At 42.2% G+C, this 22305-nt stretch overlaps 1 protein-coding gene across 1 annotated transcript in view; it reads right to left on the reverse strand.

Annotated features, from left to right (window-relative positions):
- Window positions 1-22305, reverse strand: part of LAMA4 (laminin subunit alpha 4) — a 95084-nt gene that overhangs the window by 49329 nt on the left and 23450 nt on the right. Inside the window, exons 2-6 of the mRNA XM_026040696.1 lie at window positions 21728-21829; window positions 13085-13209; window positions 8954-9034; window positions 3673-3887; window positions 280-375 (exon numbers count right to left, since the gene is read on the reverse strand). Coding sequence (XP_025896481.1) covers window positions 280-375; window positions 3673-3887; window positions 8954-9034; window positions 13085-13209; window positions 21728-21829 — 619 coding nt within the window. The remainder of the gene's footprint in view (window positions 1-279; window positions 376-3672; window positions 3888-8953; window positions 9035-13084; window positions 13210-21727; window positions 21830-22305) is intronic.

The raw sequence follows: 22305 nt of genomic DNA on the forward strand, positions 1-22305 counted from the left end.
GTCAAGAGAGTGCTTCTGTGTAGCTAATGCTTAGGTTGGTACCTAAGTGCTCAGTCCTTATTACAGACTGGAATGTATTAAAGGACTCATCCAGGCAGGCAAACACAAGTTGAATACACAGTCAATGAAGCATCACACATGTTCACGTATGCAAGTGCCCTGCAGGATCAAATTTCAAATGCTGAGGCAATGCGAGAACTAAACTCCTAAGGTCATATTTGAGATATCTAAATGCAAGAGAGATGTTCATTTTGGGGGTTTTCTTGGTAATATTCTTACTGATGGTTGGGCAGTCTGTGCCAATAGAAACTCCAGGACTATCTGCCAGACATTCTCCCGTTTGGCTGTCGCACATTCTTCCTCCACAGTTACATTCTGCAGGGAGAAAAAAAAATAAGAGCATTTTTTAAAGCCCGTAATCTTCAAAATGTACAACCAACCTTTCCCCGCCAACCCTTACAAAATGATTGCACGTAGGTCTATGCCTAGATGCTCACACCAAAACAGGAGCTTCTGCAGAGCCCTGCACCTAGGTAGGAGCAACCCCAGACACCAGTACAGGCTGGGGACTGACCTGCTGGAAAGCAGCTCTGCAGAAAAAGACCTGGGTGTCCTGGTGGGCAGGAAGTTGACCATGAGGCAGCAATGTGCCCTTGTGGCCGAGAAGGCCAATGGGATCCTGGGCTGCATTAGGAGAAGCGTTGCCAGCAGGTAGAGGGAGGTGATCCTCATCCTCTATTCAGCCCTTGTGAGACCACACTTGGGAAGCTGGGAGCACTGCGTCCAGTACTGGGCTCTTCCATGCAAGAGAGACATGGATCTACTCGAGTGGGTCCAGGAGAGAGCTATTAAGATGATGAAGGGATGACAGCAGCTCTCATGAAGAGAGACTGGGAGAGATATTCAAAAACCATCTGGACACAAACCTGGGCAGCACAGTGTAGGTGTCCCTGCTGGAGCAGGGGGTTGGAGTAAGGTGATCTCCAGAGATCCCTACCAACCTCAACCATTCTGTGATGCTGTGATTCTTCAAGGCTTCCCAGCTGGTAAAAAGCAGAAGCAGAGGGACCAGAGCTGCCCAGCTGGGTCACTGTGTGTGACTCTCTAGGGAAAGTGATGGTTGGGTTAAATGGCTAAAGAAGGCACTACAGGTGGAGTTAGTTTTTAGTCCTATAGCTCTGCACAGGCCTGTGGAATTACTTAATGCCACATCAGGCTGCCACTAAATAAGTTTTCCAATTTATCATGGATTGATAGTGGATCAAGGAGATTGATCATCTGCTTGAGCATATCAAAAAGAAAATATCTTCTGCCCCTCACAGATGTGAGGTTTTATTGTTTTTTTTTTTACATTTTTTTGTTTTACATTTTTTGAGGTTTTTACATTTTACAAAAAATGTGGTTTTACATTGTTTTAACTTGAATAAGCTACATTTTTATTGTCAGCATGAGTGGCTTTTCATAACGTATAACTTTTAATCTGAAGAATATCTTTAAAGTTTTAATTGGCCTTTTAGGATACATTATTTAAAGATTAAAATATTCCAGGAACACTGTGATAGAAAAACAAAAACTCAAGCAGCACATAAGAACAGCAGAGATTTATCTGGATTTCATTTTGCTCTTGTGATTCATGGTTTCATCAGAATTTCAAGCAACATAATTGTTCACTGCATTCTGTTGTAGCTCATTCATTCCTTTCTATGAATTACCCCTGTATTTACATTACACATTGCACAATCAAGGAATTTTCAGGAAAAAAATGTGTAATACAGCTTCTAACCATGATACACTACACTGGAGTAGTTTTGTGTAACTGAACCAGTGCCAGTGTAATTGTTTTTGTATTAGTGTGAAAACAGAATTTAATTATGACTTTCCTTGGATAAAAAATATTTTGACCTTTTCGCAATCTGCATGACCTGGGTGTCTCCCAGCTCCTGGGAGTTGAAAGCAGCCAGTTGGAAGCAAAGATCTGGCTTTACCTACATCACAGAATCCACACTATGCCAAAAACAATTGGCAAGATTACAGGAATAAGATTGAAAATTGGATTAGTTTAGTGTTAAAAAATACTAAAAAAAAAGTTTATGGAAAATTCATTCTAAAAATAGTCCTGGTAATTTTACATGTAGTTCTTTGGAATGTACTAATAATGAGCATTTCAAGCTTTCAGTGATGGTGACATCTTCCAAATTACCTTTATTTCTGAGGGACATTTGTAAAAATCTTTAAAGTGGAGTTATAGGACACATGGTTAAGGCTCCTTATTGAAAAGAGAAAACTAAAGCTCATTTCACTGTCTTTTTTTGTTTTGTTGTCTATACCCTATGAGGTGCTTTATGTAAACCATATACACRAACCTTCAGTTTCTCACAGCAAAAAAAAATTTGCTTTTTGACATTTTAAAGAAGATATTTGTCTTATTTCAGAATCCATATTTTCCTAAATTAGAGTCTCCAACTGTTTCAGATGCCAAGGATGTTTTGATTATGATGGATATTCTGATGGGTGCAGACAATTTTCTGTCTAAATAATCTTTCTGCCTTTAATTCCTGTAATGCCTTAGGGACATAAACCAAAACTATCACAGAATGAATGGTCAGGGCTGGAAGGGACCTTTGGAGATCCTATAATTTGACCCCCTCCATCAAGCACAGTAATATGCTATACTATTTGGAGGTAATTAAAGTGTGACTTAAGTTTAGATACCCCRAATTCAGAAATGCCTTCCAACTGTGCATCTTGTGCAATTCTTTTAGGCCCTTAAAATGTTCTGTAATACTCAGACTTCTGGCAAAACTRCTATTTGAAGTTCCGCTATTGCACAAAGCCAGAGAGCCAGAGCACCATTGCTGTGGCTGAGTTGAAGTGCTGGGTGTAGACCTGTGTTGGGGTTCAAAGCCAGGCAAGGGCTGAGTTTTGGGCATACCAGTCCCTGCAGGTTTTGCCTTTTTGGCTTATCTGTATCCCTAGGCACAGCGCGCTGGTATTTGGGATTATTAGGCAGCAGTCACCTAAAATAAGGTACAGGACATGGTGATGTCTTCGTTTATGCTCCCTAGGAGTCTAACCGAGATGTTGTCCTAGACTTCCTCACAGGCAATGGAACTGATCAGTGCCTATAAATACCTCAAGGGAGAGAGTGAGGAGGATCCGGCTGGCCTCTTCAGTGGTGACCAATGATAGGACTAGAGGAAACAGCCACAAACTGAAGCACCAAAAGTTCCACACCAAAAGTTCCACAGGAACTTAAGGAAAAAATTCTTAACAGTGAGAGTGACAGAGCTCTGAACAGGCTTCCCAGGGAGGCTGTGGAGTCTCCTTTTCTGGAGATCTTCCAAACCCRCCTGGATGCCGCCCTGTGCCCCGTGCTCTGGGTGTCCCTGCGTGTGCAGTGGGGTTGGACTAGATGATCTCTAAAGGTCCCTTCCAATCTTAAGGATTCTATAATATTATGATTCTATGAAAGAGGGAGTAAGTGCCAGGAAAAGATTCAGCCATTCAGTCATCTAAATGATCCTGCCAGGGAGGTGGTAAGGAGAGCACTGCAATTCTCAGTGCTGCAGAAGTCCTCCTGATGGCCCATCTTAGCATCTCTACTAGGTGGAGCACGTGCTGTGACGTGCTGGCTGTTGCTGTGATGTGCTGTACCAAAAATATAGGCCACACCTGTGCAGTTTTTAGCGAATCTGGCATCTCCATAGTAGCCCGGCGCGCATCGTTCGCACTTGAAGCCAGTGGTGTTGCGCAGGCAGTTGCGGCACTGGCCGGTCACCTCATCGCAGTCTTCAAAAATCAGGTTGGGGTCTGAGTTCCCGCTGCAGTCACATTTTTTACAAGTGCTTCCAATGAGCAAGGGGTTTCCATAGTAACCCGGCGCACACCTGGAAGGAAAAGCAAAGCCGACCCAGGTGACTCACAATGACATTCCCATCTGCGGTACTGTTTTTTCGCTGCCCTTATTTACGTCACCGTGAATTAATGGCAGTCTGCAGCTCCCAATGGAGAGAAGACAAATGAGGAACTGTAATCCTGCAGAGGCTGCTTTGTGGACTAGTCTTGTTATGTATAGTTATTTATTTCTCTTTCTTGAGAACTCCTGGTATCTCAATCACATCAGTCTTTTTTTTTTTAAATTTATATCTTTAGTGATGAAATGATTTGTTCCCCATTGTTTTAAACTGCATGACAGAATGGCCTTGGCCATTCCAGTGTTTATTTTGGTCTCGATCAGCTTTGGATCTCACCAGCTATATTGTGTTATATAGGAAATGTGGGAAAGAAACTGCATTTCATGATGTGGAACCTCAGCGGAAGTTCAGGCTCCATTTTCATTATAATGCACATAACAAAGTTCTGACCAAACGGGATCTGTGTAAATATTTCTGTGATGAGGCATGAGATAGTTTCTGTTTTTTTGCAAAATAAAACAGGGACTGAAAGAACCTCTCTTTTACATCACCATTTTTCAGATATGATCTATGATAGCTTGTTGGCTGAGGCCAAAAGACTAAGAGCAGCCACAAGGCCAAGAAGGGGAGGATTTCTTCTGGTTTCTGGTAGGAGCAACAAGCACCACATGGAAGGCCTGAAATGAGCCCAGTTTGCTTTTCATGGTTTATCACTTCTGGGAAGTGTTTCTGTAGAAAACTTGCTGGAAGAAATGTTAAAAGTGCAGTGATCTTTGAAAGTCTAGACAAACCAGCTGCATCTAATGCTCCTGGGCCGATGGTGGCTCTAAGCTAAGACAACAGCAAATAGTTTTGCTGTCATCCCTTGGAAAGAAAGGCCAGGCACTCCGCTATGGGTCTCCCTGCTGATAGCCAGGAGCGTATTTAATGCTGCGTGCTGCTTGTGCAAGAGAGCAAGAACAGCTGCTGGCAGCAGCGCTGAGCCGCAGCCGCCGGCCGCGGAGGGACGGGGCCAGAGCGGGCGTGGGGCCGGCCCAGGAGCAGGCCCAGGATCAGGTCCGGCAGCTGGTGGGAGCAGGGCCTCAGGCCAGAGAAGGCCCTTAGGCTAGAGCAGGGCCTCAGGCCGGAGAAGGCCCTTAGGCTGGAGCAGGGCCTCAGGCCGGAGCAGGCCCTTAGGCTGGAGCAGGGCCTCAGGCCGAAGCAAGGCCTCACGCTGGAGCTGGCCCTTAGGCTGGAGCAGGGCCTCAGGCTGGAGCTGGCCCTTAGGCTGGAGCAGGGCCTCCGGCGGGATTGGGAGCAGAGGCGAGCCGAGCAGCGGTGTTAGCTGCCCGGAGGAGCTCTCCGTGCCGCTATCATTGGTCAGCAGGGCTGAGCTCTCAGGCACTTTTGTTTAATTTTCCCTAATTTCTGGCTGGTGACTTGAGCTAGGGCCAGGGGTCTCCTGAAATATGAGCATGGTCAAACCCAGGTTCTGCTATGTCTGAATGGTAAAGATGTAGAAGACCTGATAAGAGCTTCCAGTCTTGATCTCTTCCTATGTTTACTGAAGTTTTTTTTTTTTTTTTTAATAAAGTAATTTCCTCAGCACTGCTTTGTTCATGTTCCAGGCCTGAACTCCCACAGTAAAAGCACATATAAAATTTTAAGCATCTTAATATAAACCACTTGGCTGCCTCAGTTATTGCCTTTGCCAATGACAAAAACTGTACTTGTCTCTTTGCATCAGTGCCTGAATCTTTGGTGCAGACTTTATCGTTTGGGTGACCCATATGTAAAGAATAAAAGTCTGATGTGGAATTCTTTGCATCCTTTGAAGAACGTGAATACAGCAGTGAGCATAAAGACTGTGATTTAACTGACTTTGGTGGAGTCACTCCCCACTTACATGGGAATTAGAGCAGGCACTAATGGAAATGCTCCAGAGGCTTACTATAATTCTATAATATTCCAAAATATGATGAGATAATTGTATTTTTCTAAATTTCAAAATTTCAGTAGTTTATGGAGACAAACAAAAAAAGAACTCCGTGATTTAAAAAGGATCTGTCTAACCATTTGATTTATTTTGAGCTTTCAATATGTCTCATCCTTTTAAGCTTTTTTCCCAATGTTTGTCCATCTGTTGTGGCCACCAATTCATGTCACAGAGRCCACTGAACAGTGTGGAAGTGATAACTGTGTTCTGCCTACCTCTAATTAGGCATTGCTTTCAATCACTGCCTACCAAAGACTGGTTATTATTCTCATGCCCACAGTATATACTCTCTCATAAGAACATTTTTTCTTTTTTTCTGAAAGCTASCATTCTGTTTGCTTGCCAGAAGTGTAGTGGGCAGTGTTCACATCCTCACAGATATTTATCTGGGCCTGAAAGTAAGTGCTGTTTTGTACCAACATCTGAGTCACTTTCATCAGCCTTATCTCATCATCTGAAGTAGCTGTCTAAAACAAATAGAAACTTTTACAACTGAAAATAAAAGTGTCATCTTCCCCTTCCTTTTTCCTCTACCACTTAGTACATTGTATGGGTTAGGACTGTGTTTCACCTCTTTGAGAGCTGATACTGAGCGAGAGGAGTGAAGATGGATGGATGGAAATATACCCCTCCATCTCTGCGCTTTGTGGTTCAATAAAGCAGAGCACCCTGATAATGCCTTTTCCTCTCTTGTATCAATAAATGGCTCTTTGTTGCTAACAAAGAATATTTCCTCTCCCACGCAATTTTTCAGTGTTATGGAAATAATAAAGCTGCTAGGTTATCTGTGTTTCATTTCACAGCCGTGTTTGCTTCCTGTAATTACTGGTGAGTAAGAAATCTACTTCCCCTTCGCTGGCAGTGCCAAAAGAGCTCTTTTCCTGTGCTCATTTTGGARGCTAAAGTATCATTTATTTCATTATCATTTGGGTATTAATAAAAYCTGGATTTCATCTGGCAGCACCTTAATGCCTTATTGTTGGAGCCAAGGGACAAAATGATTTTGAGTTTTGGATTGGGAGATGGGTTTCCCCAGTTCCTAGGAAAGGTCTCCAGGATTTTACAACTTTTTGTGCTGCCAGACTTAAAAGAAAGTGGATAGATTTGTGCCAACTCTCCAGAGCAGCCCAAGAAAACTTCCTACATGAATGCCAGAGGATGTGGAGCCAATTGCCTCCTGGGCTGCCTTTGGGGGGTCCTGTAGCCCACTGCCTGTCACTGGCAGCCACAGAGAGCTGGTGGAGGGGGACCAAGGGACAGTGTGGGGGCAAGGAGGGTTCAATGGGCAGGATGTGGCCCTTCCTCTCCCTTTGCTCGGTTGCCTTCAGGCAAATGAGTTTAAGCAGGACATGGCAATGATGCCACCCAAAGACACAATGCACTCTTGGGTTATGGGAAGGACAAGGACAATGTCCCTTCTTGCCAGCATTGGGGATTGTGGGCGGAGGGGGCCRGGAAGTGCGGTGCTCCCGCCTGTCTCCTGACTGCAGCACGTGGTGGAGGTGCCCAGCAACAGCACAGCTGAGTGGATAGGGACCAGCAATTCATTTCTCATTAGTCTTTGAAACCGTTTTCATCATTTCTGGCAGAAATGGGAGTAAGAACAGGAGCCCACCAGGAAGAAAGTCCTATTTGTTATCGCTCGCCACTTAACCTATCAGTCAAGGACTTAACCTARTGACCCAGACAAGCGGATTTCGTTCTGTAGCTTTTTCTATCCCATCTACTCAGCTTTACCTTTTTGAGACAGATGCACTGTGTAAGGCTGGTTAATGACTATTAGGAAACAAAGCCGTATTATTCTCTTCTGCTGTTATAATCTGCTACTCCGTAGCATTTGATCTGCTTGTAGCCAAGGATGGCATTTTAGTAACCATTAAGGAGCTTCACTGACCTTTTAATTGTCTGCATTTTCTCCTATATTTATACACAGAATTTGACATTTCACAAAAATGAAAATACAGCCAAAGGACTGAAAATAAGCTCTTTTTTTTTTTTTTTTTTCATTTTTGTGCATGGTGTGTAGGGCTTTCAGTATTGCACCATATTAGTAACAGAGCTAAAATGCTGATGATTTGCTAAAATGATGATGATTTGAGCCATTTTTGAGGCTCTTCAATCTTTSTGTTTTCTTCTTACCTTTTTTTCATGCTTGTTTCTCTTTTGCATTGTGAGGACAACTTTTCCCCTTTCTCTGGTAGTTATCGTGTCAGCTAAATTCAAGACTTGCCTATTAATGAAGCGGACTGAGTTCTTTCACAGACTGTGCTCTTTAGGGACTTGAAGGAATACTAAAATGGGTGCTGAGGAAGCCAACAGATGGAGCCGCCCTGTGTCCCTCAGTCAGTGTTAGGGCTCTTTGAACTTACTCACTGCCCAAGGAGAAATTCTGAATTAGCATCAGGCCTCTGGCATTCATTGAAATGTCACTCATGCGTGTTCACAGAGAGTAAACTAAATTTCTACTATGTAGCTCCATTTATTTGAGTATTTGTAATTTAGAACTTTTTTTTGGTGGAAATTGCTTATGGGCATCAGGGTAAACTGAAAAACAAAACTGACCTACAGATGCTTTGTTGGCTTGATTGAATTATGTCTGTGAAGTACATCTATGAAGTTGTATCTGATCRTTAAGAATTTGAGCACATAATTCATTTTTTCTCTCTGGCTTCTGAAACATCTAATTGGTCAGACACTTATGTTTCTAGAGTGGGAAATTGCAAGAGGCATCTGTGTAGYTGTGATTTTTCACTTCAGCAGCTGTTTGCAATTTGTATTTTGTATTTCAGTCTGAAAATTGTATTCATTTTASGAAGATAAAGGTACAAGAAGTAAAAGAAGTGGACCAAAATATATCAGATGTAAATGTCCATCTTGCTCAGTCCTGTCTCTAAAGCAATTTTGCTATTCTTTTGTAGGAATTGAGTGAGATGCTTAAACAGTCATGGTTCAACCTAATGAATATACKACCTATACAAGATTTTTCCTCAGTATGGGAAAGCTCCCTTGAATGCTTGTGAACTTTAGTACTGTTGACCAGTAAGTCTTCCTTTTAGTTTCTTACCTTTCACAGTTGGGTCCTGCGTAGTTTTCCTTACAGACACAGCGTATGCTTCCACTTTTTCTGTAGCAGGACACTGCAAAGCTGGAATTTTATTAGAACAGATAATGAGCAATGGCAAACACTTGGGAGTATCCATTATATTATGAGCGTTTGCTGTCCCTGTGGGCTCTAGCTCTTGGTTACCTGTTGCTGAATGTCCTTTCGTTGGCATCACTAGGTTCCTAAGCTCTCTCTGTTATCCACTTCATAACCAGTTTCTGACCTTTTAATTAGTGTAGAAAGCACCGTGATGCACTATGGAGATACTTGAGCCCTAGATACATGCAGATCCCTATCTTGCAGTGTAGATCAGACACGCTTGCAGGCTTTGCTAGATATATTTTAGATAAGGACTTGGGATAAATGTGTATGGAATGTGAATCTAACGGCTTCCTGTCTTTAATCTGAGGAAAAAAACACTGTTTATGAAACACACTGCATTGAGCACTTCCAGAATTTAGACCCTGAAATGGGCACAGCTGCTTCCTATTCAATTGCCAGTTTTCCTCAGAGCTGATCCAGAGGTAGGGAGTGGTGTAACCTGAACTCAGTTATGCTGGCTTCATTCACAGTAARTGGGGCCTTTTCCCTCTCACTGAGTAAGCTGCAAGGAACCTAGGGCCTGTTTGGAGACCAGAGTGCCAATTAGTGATAACAACGTCACTCATGGCAGTGACGTTACGTGCTGAAATTTTAACTGGAATGATTCCAACTGCATCGCCTTAACCACTCTCACTGGGCTGGTTAATCCCAGGAAACATAAGAAGCTGCTGTATAACAGAATACAAGGAACTGCAGCAGCTTGATTTGGGTAGTGCAAAATTCTGTACACTTCTGCTACAGGGATCTGTGTGATGTAAATACATTTGCAATAAAATAGCATACAGTCTTAAAGATGTTTTCAATTAGATCCCAAGATACACTGGAATGCAGTTAAAATAGTGAGTAGTAGCAGTTGCCGGTTGTTAAAATGCAGGTCCTTGGTCCTACTAGTAACCTGATCCTGACTGGTATCAGCTGTGGTTCTGGAAGGACTTCATGCCCCTTGAGAACCAGCAGTGGAAAAGTCCCTAATTGTCTTTTTTCCTTCCTGCACATCTTCTGTTACAGTTTCATAGCAAGCTGTGCCGGGCAGCTGTGGCCAGATCGCACCCCTTTGGCGCGAAAGAACCAACTGCTCAGAACGATGGGAAAGAGCCTGATCCACACAAYGCTCCAGGAACGAGCGACATTAAAAGGTGACAGGAATTCCTGCAAGGCTTCGGTTCCCACCGGCGTCTCTCAGCTGGTGGGGCAACTAGGGTCAAATAAATAGATGTCTGTGTTGTCTCAAAACATTTCATACGGCCCAAAAGAACACAAAATGATGTTCTTTGCACACAATACAGAAATTAACTTCACTMAAAGCTTTTATGAGAGCATATCTAGAAATTCATAGGAGTTTGGCAGCCTTCCTCTTCTTTTATTGAGGCTAATTCCTTCACATAGTTGAACAAACCACATTGTGGGTTTAAGTTATGAAATAAGACTGAAGCCTTCCCGAATTTTTATATTTCTTGTGGTCTTTTAGAGAAAAAAAGTTCATAAAATTCCCTCAGGTTTACAAAGCAGAAACATCTGCTGGGTTCTGAACCAATCCTTTTTTTATTCCAAAGAGATAACATTATACTTCATGTGGATTATGTTCCCAGGGTAGCAAATATGAAGCTAGTTTGGCCAGAAAAAAATGAGAGGCAAACCGATGATTCCCAAGAACAAATATATATCTGACGATTCTGTCAGCTTTCAGATTTGGTCAGTTTGTCGAACTGTTATGTATTCACTAGCTATTTCCAATTTAAAGCAGATTGCACACACCGTATTTAGGGCGTTTAGTGCTTTTCTGATTTCTGACAGAGTTACTGTTTTGCCTAAGTATAAATTGACTAGGAGTAATGGAGGAATAATAAAAAACATAAGAGCGGATGTTTGTTCTTTGAATTTAATTATGAAAGCCTTAATGTTGCTCAATCATTATTATTTGCTTGTGTTCCAGCCCCAGCTGAAGGCTGTTGTGTGGTTAGGTCTCTGTCTCATACAACAGGCTGTACTGACAATTTCTGTGCATGATTTATATAGAGATATAGAAGAAATTGGGATATTGCCTTCAGGACTTGAATACAAGGGGAAAGCCTGTATAATTGAATGATATCTTTTRCATGAGATGATTTTATCAAAGTGACACACAGCTCCTAACATGCAAGCATCTGCATAGAGGCTCTTTGCCAGGCTTGTTCTCCCTCCCTGATTCCATATTGCTGTGCTTTCAGGTTTGGGGATTCCTTATCCCTAGYAGCATGGGCTAATAAGCATGGGCTAAAGCAGTTAGAGCTCCTGTGCTCTAATACCCCGTAGTACTGCCAGAGAGTCTATAGCTTTGGTGCCTATGGATCCCATAATGTTGGAAGCACCTAGCCCTAAGCCAGGCTGGTGGGCTGGTTGGCTCCCTGTCCTGGGGAGCGTCGCTGCAAAGCCAGGAGCCCTGCGCGACGGGACGTGAGGTGGGCTGAACACAGCAGTTTGGATCACAGCATCTGGAAGGGCAGTCCAGCTGTTTGCTGAGCTTGCTGTGCTCCATCCAGACCGGCTCTCGTGCAGTGCTGCCACACTGGATTGCAGTCCCTTTCTTTTTGAGAAAGAGAGCACTGTTCCTTACAAGTCAAAGTGACTCCTCTGTTCTCAAAAATTAAAAAAACCCAAAACAAGAACAACAACAACAACAAAAACCTCACTTTCTTTTGCTAGGCAAATGCAGCGCTTCCAACACTTACATTTCTGCTATACTTTTCTGGCATTCCTCCTACTGAAATTGAGAGAAGCAGTATGCTTTGTCTGTGGAGTCACTCTTAAGCTTTTTATATAAAACAGAAATAGGTTATTCCCCTCTCTTTTGAGGATTTTCTCTCTAATCCCACCAAAGCTGCCGTTTTTCAGTGATAACTGCCTTCCTCACATGCCTGCAGCTCCCTGCAAAAGCCAAGGAGGGATCTGCGGGAGTCTGGCAGGAGGAGTTCTGCTCAGTTGCCATTTTGAGCCTGTGCCACCAAACAGCTGAGCAAAATGTGGCTCATCCCACCTTAAAGCTGTGTGCTATAGCAACTGTAAACAAACAAGATAATCCCTGACACAAGGGAGAAAACTTCCCTTTTGAGAAACCCTGCTGAAATTACATTGGTTAACAACATAAGGGAAGTTGGTAGCTTGCTAAAAAAATATATCTGAAACCCACTGGGGAGTATTTACTAGCATTTCCTCTGTGCATTCAGTGGTATTTGCAGAGCTGCTGTTCTGAGGGAGGATGGACCTCAAGTAAGAGCAGGCTGATTTTTTCTTTCAGCTGCATTGCTGATGTACCACTAAAGGTTTCTGATAGTCCCCACGTGCAGTTATTTGTCTCCTCTGGAAGCATAAAGTGGATAACAGCTGGAGCTCTTTGGCTCCATCCCTGTTCCATGACAGGCTTCAGAATTTCTTACCCAAAGGCAGCTTTGCATCAGCTGAAGTGACATTGTACCTATCGCAGTGTCCTCTGGCCCTTTCCTTTTAACTGTGCTTTTGTTAACCAGTTCCAGCCATTGATTGCTCAGGAGGCTGTCAAGCAATGGTTTTTCCTGATGGTTTTTACACTCCTGAGGCCACTGATCCATCTTTCTGTCTGTCTCAACCGCACTGATCCAACCATCTGTCTGGCTCAACCGCATTCCTCCCTGATGCTGCCTTCTAAGTGGATTTATCCTGTAGGGATTCTTTAAAATAACTGGATAGTTGAATGGTCTCCCATGTGGAAGAAGGGGAATGTGAAATTGTTCCAAGTATTTCCTCCTCCCTCTTGGTAAGAGTTGATATGAGTGCTTACAGATACTTTACACCTTGTAGATGAAGTGCTGCTTTCCTGTGGTTATAAATGTCAGCAGCTGAGAGTGCTCCTGGTTTTCTTTGCTGGGAAAGTGGCTGGACTGCTATATCCTGCATGTAAGAGCAGGGCGTGATGACCCCTCTGATAAAGGACCAAAATCGAGGCAAATCAAAGAAAAGCAAAGGCTCTTCACATACTTGGCCACCACGGGCAGAGGGCAAGGGCACGGCTGGCAGGACGTGGGTGCTCCTCTGGCGACGTCCCCGATGAAGCCGTCTGGACACTGCTCACAGTGCTGCCCTGTTGTGTTTCTCTGGCAGTCCTTCAGTGAACAGAGAGAGAGGGAGGATCATGAAATGAAGTCGCTGCTTATTTCAGAGAAGAAATCATTTGCCTGAAGACTTAGGCAAGCAGAAGAAGGGCTGGTGCCAGACCCCAACCCTTCGAGGCATTGACAGATGAAGCCAAACCTGTTTGTAAGCAGCATTGCTACAAATAAAAATGCTTTGAATGATTGCACTGTATGGCCAGCAAGTATTGGCAGGGTGCAGCACAGGGCAAAAGAGACATATGCATGTGCTGGGTGCACTGCTGTTTTTAATGCTGTCATAGAATCATAGAATCATAGAATGCCGAAGGTTGGAAGGGACCTCAGAGGTCATCGAGTCCAACCCCCCTGCTCAYGCAGGGTCACCTAGAGCACGTGGCACAGGGCTGCATCCAAGCGGGTTTTAAAGATCTCCAGAGAAGGAGACTCCACCACCTCTCTGGGCAGCCTGTTCCAGGGCTCTGKCACCCTCACAGTGAAGAAATGCTTCCTTAAGTTCCTGTGGAACTTCCRATGCTTCAGTTTGAAGCCATTTCCTCTAGTCCTATCCCTGCCCACCACTGGAAAGAGGCCGCCCCCCTCCTCCTCACYGCCTCCCTGTCATGAGTGTGTAGGTGCAGCAGTCAACTCTGTGGCACCTCATTGTTGTTGATGTAATTTGACAAAGTTATTTGTCAATATAGTTATTTAAAAAGTTATTTAAAAAGTTACAAAGTTATTTGTCAATTTGAGGTGTCAAAGTTATTTGTCAAATTACTGAGTATTGTTGTCAACACCTTCAGACAACAATTGTGGTTGCTGACGGAGTGTGAAGCAAATAGACTCCCAAAACTGTRCAGGTTCAGGTGCTGTTGCCACCGCTGGAGAACGAATATTAGGCTGCAGAGTTTGTCCGTCAGGCCGTGCTGGGCACGTCTGGTGTTCCTACGTTCAGAGTCGGCACAGGTACTAGGAAATGACCTTGGTGCCTCACCATATTCTCTAGTAACCATTTAATCACATCACAGAAATCACTTTGCTGTTAGCAGCTGGCAGTCTCTGGAATCACAGGGAAGCTGTGTCTGATTTCAGGTGCATTGGGAGTGCTTCAAGAGGGAGCTCCCACAGTGCCTGCAGCAGCAAGTTGATCAGCAGCACTGTGGTCAGAGCAAATGACACTCTTCTCTCAGTAGCACCAGATTGAGGGTAGGTGAGCTTAGTTTATTATTTTTCCAACAAGCCAAACCCAATGGGTTGGAAACAGACTTTCTCTTCCCTTCGTGGCATTTCCTCCCCTCCACATCCCCCTTGGCCTTCTCTGCTTTGGGATAAACAATCCTACTCTCCTAGCTTCTGCTCGTATGAGAGATGCTCCAAGCCCTTAATCATCTTTGTGGCAATGTCCAACCTGCTGTGYACCAGGACTTCTACCTCCTTCTCTGCAAATTGACTCTCCAGTTGTTCAGCTCCCTATACTGGTGCTGGGGGTTATTCCTGCCTGCCTCAGGCCTTTGCACTTCAGTGGACTGCAGTGTCCTCCCTGCCTTTGCACCTGTAAAGGAAGGGAGGACACTGCAGCGCTTAAGTGATTCTGAGACCCAAGTGGCACTGATATGGTGAGTTGAGAAAAAARGTTCTATTTCTGAACTGGTCAGTCTTAATAGAGAAATAATCATGAGAAAAAATGAAATTCTGTTTTCAGCATTTGTGGAAAGATGGATTTTAAAGAAATGTTTTGCTCCAAGAGTTGCAAGTAAAGGGGTACATTTGCTCCCAGTGTTCATACACATTTTGGAACAAAAGCTGTCAAGTACAGTTGATAGCATAAGCTGGACTGTGTCCAATCGTTCACAGCCTTTCCTGTTGAGTGGTTCATTGAAATGTATTCACAAAATTGTAGAAACATGTTTACTACTGGTGTCTACTTTTTCAAACACAGAAACTCCGTAGACATTTTTTTTTTGGCTATATTTTATTTTGCTTTGAAAAATGAACAATGAAGTAAAAATTCCTCCAAAGTAGGCAGAGATATGTCTCTTAGGACATCAAGCACTGAAACTAGTAGAAAATTGCTGCTTGRCTATGCAGATAACAGAGTGAGCCATGATACAGTTCATGAAAGGCAGATATTCAACAACTGTGCAGTTGTTGTATGGCAGCTGGGCTTTATAATGCACTGTTTTTTAAAGTAAATGGTGTTTTAAATTATAGCTAAGTTAAAACTATAAGCTAAATTCTTTCCATATGCCTGTGTTAATACAACCTTTATTTTCACTAAACAAATTGCAAGGCAGAAGTGTCCCTTATTCATGGATGCTTCAGGGGAAGTAATCTAGTGTAATAGCAGCCTGGTTTCTAAAAGCTTCTAAATGAGGGTGCAGCGAGTAATCATTGATCACCATTACATCAGCAGCAGCTTGTCAGATGACAGAGTGGCTGGGGTGCATTTTCCTATGTTAGAAAATGCCTTAGCTAGTCTGACTACTCTGATCTAATACAGGAGCATCAATCAGGGTGAGCACTTCTACATGTGTCTCCTTGTGCTAGGGAGGGCATGTGGCAATGGTCATGGGAGTTGAGTGGCACTCATTTGCTCGGAAAGTACAGCTGTAAATATGCTTCTCTGTTCCGTAAATATGCTTAAGCACAAATGATAATGAAAATCTGTTAATCCTTTTCYGGCAGTGGCACTCAAACAAGCTTCCTTGCAAATACAACATCTTTTTTTCCCCCATAAATATTGCTAAAAGTCAGAGGGGCGGGAATCTGCCCACCTTCCTTAGATAGCTAAGCATAAGTGAGGAGAGCTCCTTCTAAAGGCCTGCAAAGGCACCAGCCTCACTAGTTACAGTAAATAGGCATGTTAGGRGGATTATTTCATTTCATGGCTTATACTTAAGTACTGGCTAGGTTAGAATAGCAGGCCAGTTTCCTGGGTATCCATTAGGAGAAATACAGGACCTTCCAGAGTGGAAGCACTTGTGTTACCCATCTAGCACAGRATGGCACAGACACTCTCTAGAGCACAGAAGTTAATACTCAGCTGTATTTTTAGTGAGCTTAATAAAGATAATAACAACAACAAAAAACCTAACCAAAAAATAACCAAATAAAATTGCGCAGTCTGAAATATTATCTGTGAAATCTGGAAGTGWCCTCAAAACAACTGTTAGGAATTATGGTCATTACTTTGCAGTCGAAAATTGCCTTTGCTACCAAAAGACAGGATGTTTTTTTGATCTCTCATTTCTTTTGTTTGATGAGGCGCAGTCTTATAGCAATTGCTAATGCAGAAAGATGGCATGAGAACAAATAAATTGCATAGCTGGAATGGTGCAAATGTTTTGCATTTGCGTTTCTGTGCAATACAGTCTGACTGTATTTATTGCRGAGCCAGATTCAGATGCTGAGCTACAGCTCTGAGGTTCAGACTTCCCCAAATTTGTGGTGTGCTCTCTTTTCTGAGGTTACAGAAACAGTCAATATTGCCCATTTTGCAATGCCTGACAGTAAATACCCAACAGTAAAATAAAATCTCCAGCAGAATTACTTGAAAGCCATGAGATTTGCATTTTTATTTTTTTTTCAACTTTCAGGCTGATGATTTCCAACCTCATCTCTCCAGCCGCTAGGACTGAGGTGCAGCGTTAGCTTTTAGAAGTTCTTATGGAAGAAGGAGATGAGGGATGAGACTCCAAAAAGATCATTATATTTTGTGTGATTTTTACTGAAGTAAAGCAATCTGACAACCCAAGCTCCAGCTTGGGTCAGCTTACCCCTGAATGTCAAAACAGTGGTTCGTAGGACTTGCATTAACAAACAAAATGAAAGATGGTCAGTATTGCAGAMAAGACACCTGGCCATGCCCTTTCCCATCTGGTGACTGGTCCTAGCCCAGTGCGGGAAGTGCTGCTGAGAGCAGGCAAGGGTGCAGTGTCAGCCCTTGCAGTCCTGACTCCACTTCCTGCATGTCTGTACTGCAGGCAACATGGGGAGAGGGAAGAAAACGATCACTTGTTGGGGTCACTAGTATGCATTTTTAGTAGAAAAGCAGAACAACAAATGTCAGGTAAAAAATACACCTAACAGGGAATACAAAAGCTACATCTGAGGCAATGAGACTATTAACGCTAACATTCCTGACAACTAGGGCATACCAAAATATTCTGGGGGATGTTTGTGTTTTAGCACTAGACTGATAGCTCTGGTTATCTTTCCAAGCACAGATCATCACAGTCACCCTCACTGTAGACCAATGTAATCCATCTTTGTAGAAAGAAACACTGGATTGTAAGCTGCAAGACTCATCTTGAAGCCAGAAGTATCTAATAAACAGGAGAATTTTGCTAGATCCCTGCTGCTTTCTGCTTGTGCTTGATGGATGGTTGTAGATCCAYGGGCAATTTTCCAGACCTGCCTTGGCAATCACGTGGAACATATTATCCTCTCGGGCAGAACTGCCAAATCCATTCCAACCTTTCCACTCAGCTGTAAACCCAAACACTTAAAAACAAATCACTTACATGACAATATGCCCTATTGTTAAAACTTCCATAAAAGGCTGGAAAGGATTCCAGAAAWTTTATCCTCTGTGCCATTGTGACCCTTTGGTCATTCCTTTTTCCCAAAAGGTTTTGATTTTTTTTTCTTTTTGAGTTGTCTTTCAACATCATAGGTACGTATTGAACAAATATCTGGGAGTAAGATGATAAAAAAATCACTCTGAGATTCCTAGATAGACACCAAAAAGTCTGCTTTTCACCTTCTGCTACAATGCTGATAGACCAGGCTTGCTCTTTCTGCTCTGTCTGGTTCCATGTATTTATGAAGATCTGATCACATAGTAATAATATTTACCCTCCATTAATGATAGTAACCTCAGAAAGGACAGTGGTAACTTCATCCAACTTACTTTTTTTTTTTTTAACCTAGATATCCAGCTTTGTAATTTCTTTATTTGTTCATCCTTCCAATACATTTTACTGAGCTTCTGAAATCACCRCCGCAGTATTTTTCAGTCACCTGAGGTGACCTTCCTTCCCTAGAGCAGGCAATCAAATGTTTTAATATGGTTGATAAAATCCTGGCCATTCTGTTACCCACATATGGTGTAAGAATTCATTGCTGTAGACAAGTTTTTTTCAGCTCTATCATCTGCCACTCATTTCAGAGTTAACAGACATGACCTCCATGAAGTTCTGCTCTGTTGTGGAGTCAGGTTGAGGCCCACAGTCATGTCTGAATTCTCAAATTTTGAGTCCTCAACAGAGACACTCTAAAGTAACACGTCAGCAGTGGGTTGTGGATGGGATAAGACCTGGTAGTGGTGAAAGAGGCAAAACGTCTCCTATACCTTTTTTTCTTACTGGTGATAAAACCTGACTACTTTGTCTTTATGCAGGAGAAATGCACTTCAGACTCCATGCAGGAAAAGTGCACATCACTCCATCTACAGACTGCCACTTGTGGTTCTTACAGTTTAATCCAGTCAGCATCACCTATATGCTTGTTTCCAAATTCAAAAGCTGCAACAAAGCCCTACAACAAATGGCTTCCATTTCTTCTCCTAGCTGCTCCTGAGAATGTTACATTAAAAAGTGGAAAGTCTAGAATCGATAACAAGAATTAGCCTTCCATGTATCAACAAGATGTATGGCACAGTCAACTAATGACTTTGAAATGAAGCATTATTTGACACCTGTATTGTATTATTTCATAAATAGAGTTTACACTGTGCTGACTGTTCTCTTTTTCTTCTAATACTGGGGTGATTTTCTATACTAAAATATGGATTGAGTGTCTGTTTAGTTTTAATTGCAGGATCATGTGATTGATCTCTGTACTAGTTTTATGTGGACATCTATGCAAGAAAGGCTCTAAGTGYAATAATTTCCTCTGTCTGGTTGTCTGATGAGAGTTTTGATTCATTGAGTGTGTCATTCTGAAAGCTTTTAGAGACTTGTGGAGTTGATTTATACACTATGAATAAGGCCGAGAGAAGATTTAAGATGAGAATGCTAACCTCTACTTATGTCAGCAGAAATTAAAGCAGTGAATACTTTACCCTCAGGCATCATTAATATGGGTTTAATTTTATTTGATTTCAAATTCAAGGCAGAGGTCAATGAAAATTTCATTAATTTGTATGCTGTGGGAACTACAATCACCAGATTGATTTGGGGGATTTGCATAACATGAAGATCTTAGAGCATTATATTGAATCTGACCCTTATATTTCATCCCTTTTGGAGTAAGGTACTTTTTCATTTTCCTATTACCCTAGACTTGTTCATTTAATCAGTCCCTATATCTTAGTTATTATTTCAACTACCAAAAATAATTATCTACCACCTGAACAGGGAGTTACTGTTACTTTCATGATGTCTTCCATCATTCTTAGTGGGGTTTAAAAAGTGATGTTTTTTCATACTTTAATCATTCCATTGTGTGTATGCAACTCTGAGTGGATCTTTAGCTAGAGCCATTGTTGTCCCTCTCCAGGATCTCCAGGAGAAGTGGTCTTTGGGGAAGGGCTGCTTTGTCYAAAGCTTCTAGTGCAGTGCAACTAGACCTTCAAGCCTCCTCTTCCCAAATATCTCCCATTCTTTCATTTAACCTGTTTATTCCTGCTGTAATCCAAATTCCATCATTCTTTGCATCTCCAAGTATTTCTTTTCCAAGGCTTTCCCAGGCAAATTTCACTAGACTTCAGAATATCCTTGGAGCTTTCCATGTGCCCAGGAAAGCCCTGTTATTGCAGTCTCCACAGGTATCTCTGTTCTGCTTTGTGCTAGCATACCTTCATAAACCCTTTGATTCTGCTCTTTCCTTGCCCATGTTCTTTCCCTCTCCCCTTCATTCTTTTTCCCTTGAAGTCTTTTCTCTGTTCATCCTTATTCATTAGTAAATAGCCTGAGCAGGAGCTTACTTGAATTCAAGAAATAAGCTGGCATCTGTCTCTCAGTTGTGTCTAGTGATCAGTTCAGACAGGCCAATGTCCCAGATAAATATCAGGATCTGAAATACACTGACACATTCAGATTGCTTTCTGCTGATGTTAGCAACCTTTTTGTCCTCAGCTCCTGACATTGGCCTTCCTTTTGTAGAACATAGGAAACAAATCTGCTTTTATTTCGTAATCTGRGGATATTATCCCTTTCCTCTCTCATACCCTTTAGACAATCTCTGATTGAGTCATCAGAAGCATACTCTACTCAAACTCTCTCTTGTTCTTAAGCCTTCCATCAGAAGTTTCCTCTTGTCATAGTCCCAGGAGAAAAGCCATGTGCATGTGAAATAAGAATAGTTTTGCATGCCTGGCAGTGTAGAGCCTTTAAAAAAAACATTAAAGCAGTAAGCCAGTATGTATGTGCTTTATAGGCACTAGCCAAACCCAAGGACACTGCAGCAGCCAAGCCATGCTGACTGCCCCTGAGTTGAACAGTTTCACTGTCTTATTCCCAAAGGAATAAAAATGGTAAGAAATATGCTATGGAATATGGCATCATGTATGTGCATAACTGCAAACTTGATGTAGGCTGCAGTAATACAAAGTATGTGAAAATTAGCAGGCAGTTTTATGACGAGACAAACTGAGGGCAAAGGTTTATGAYTTGCCAAAAGTAACACAGTAAATTTGTGGCAGAAGTAGGAGCTCTGAGCTCTGCTCCTGCTTTATAGACCTATAAAGAATAYACAAATGCCTAGCTCTTCTATGTGTTTCAGACACATTACAAGTATTAACTTCTATTCATTCTGGTGTATTATTGCTCTGATTGCCCACTAGCAATTGGCTTAGCTTCACTGCACTACATTTTGTTCTGAAACTAAAAATGATTGACTTGTAATACTCACCCACAGCTTTTTGTATTAGCTGATAATGAGTGATAACAAACATAAGGCAAATTGTAATACTACCTTGGAGTTCAATATGCTCTTTCTTTGGTGTATTATTTCTACCTCCTCCTGCTATTTCTTCTCAACAGGAGGCTGCCATGCAGTAGAATTACTATGGATAACACATATATATACTTATAGAGGTCACTCAGCATCGTAAATTGTTTGTATGATATACAGCACTATATTCATAAAAGGGAGAATGAAATGTGTTTGAATTTATACATTTTTCTTCAGAGGAATACGAAACCATTTTCTTATTTTGATAGATGAAAATCTTTCTCCAGCTCTCACAAATGCTACATTCGAAATGAATGTTTCAAATCTGCAGAGGTAATTTAGGTAAGTGACAATGAAATTTGTTTAAGATAATCTTGTTAATATTTTGGTCGTGGCTCTGCTTATGATTGTCCTTCAGCAAGAAGCTCATGAGAGGTAAACACATTTTTGCAATTGGCTTTTTAAATTCAACATTGGAGTTAATAGAAGAGCCAAGGGGTAGCCCACAATTCCTTGGATTTTTCTGGAAAATATTTCCTTCATGTGAAGCCTCATGCACAGAAGGGTTCAATTATTATTAAAATAAAAACTCATATCATTCAGTGAGGGACTGGCAGAGAAGATACAAATTCCTTACCACACAGATTCCAGATCCATCGAGGCATCTGTTGGCATTSCCATTACAGCTGCAAGGAGAACATTTTCCTGAGTTGGTACGGTAAAATCCTTCTTGGCATCCCTGCATTGAAAATAAAAATAAAGTGTTTCCTATATATATGTATTCGGAGAGTTTGGTTTGGCTAAGAGGCAGGGGAAGGCAAGAATTACAACTGTTGGGTCTCCCCAGAGAACACTACAGAACCTCTTCTAGTAGACCACACACAGTGCTGAACTTGAGTTTGTTGTTACTCTCCCTGCCCTGGTGGTTGCTCTTTTTCCCCTTACACTATTTAAGCTGTCAGCATTCCCTCACGTGCCTCATTTCCTGCTCCCTGTCCTTCCCTGGGTGCCTGCATGACACTGGGGAGCTTGCAGATTCTCACTGAACTTTGTAGTGTTTAACTAGAAATGATGGCTGATCTTCAATAAGGAAGGTATACGTGTAGGAAAGGAAAAGTTTTTACCTGAAAAAGAAAAAATATAGAAAACTTACTAAGAGTAAACTTTCTATTASCTTTGCTGAGCTTTGGATGAGGATCCTAGGCAAGACTGGCA

Source organism: Nothoprocta perdicaria, unplaced genomic scaffold (genome assembly GCF_003342845.1).
Source record: "Nothoprocta perdicaria isolate Ctin4 unplaced genomic scaffold, notPer1 scaffold_261, whole genome shotgun sequence".
NCBI lineage: Eukaryota > Metazoa > Chordata > Aves > Tinamiformes > Tinamidae > Nothoprocta > Nothoprocta perdicaria.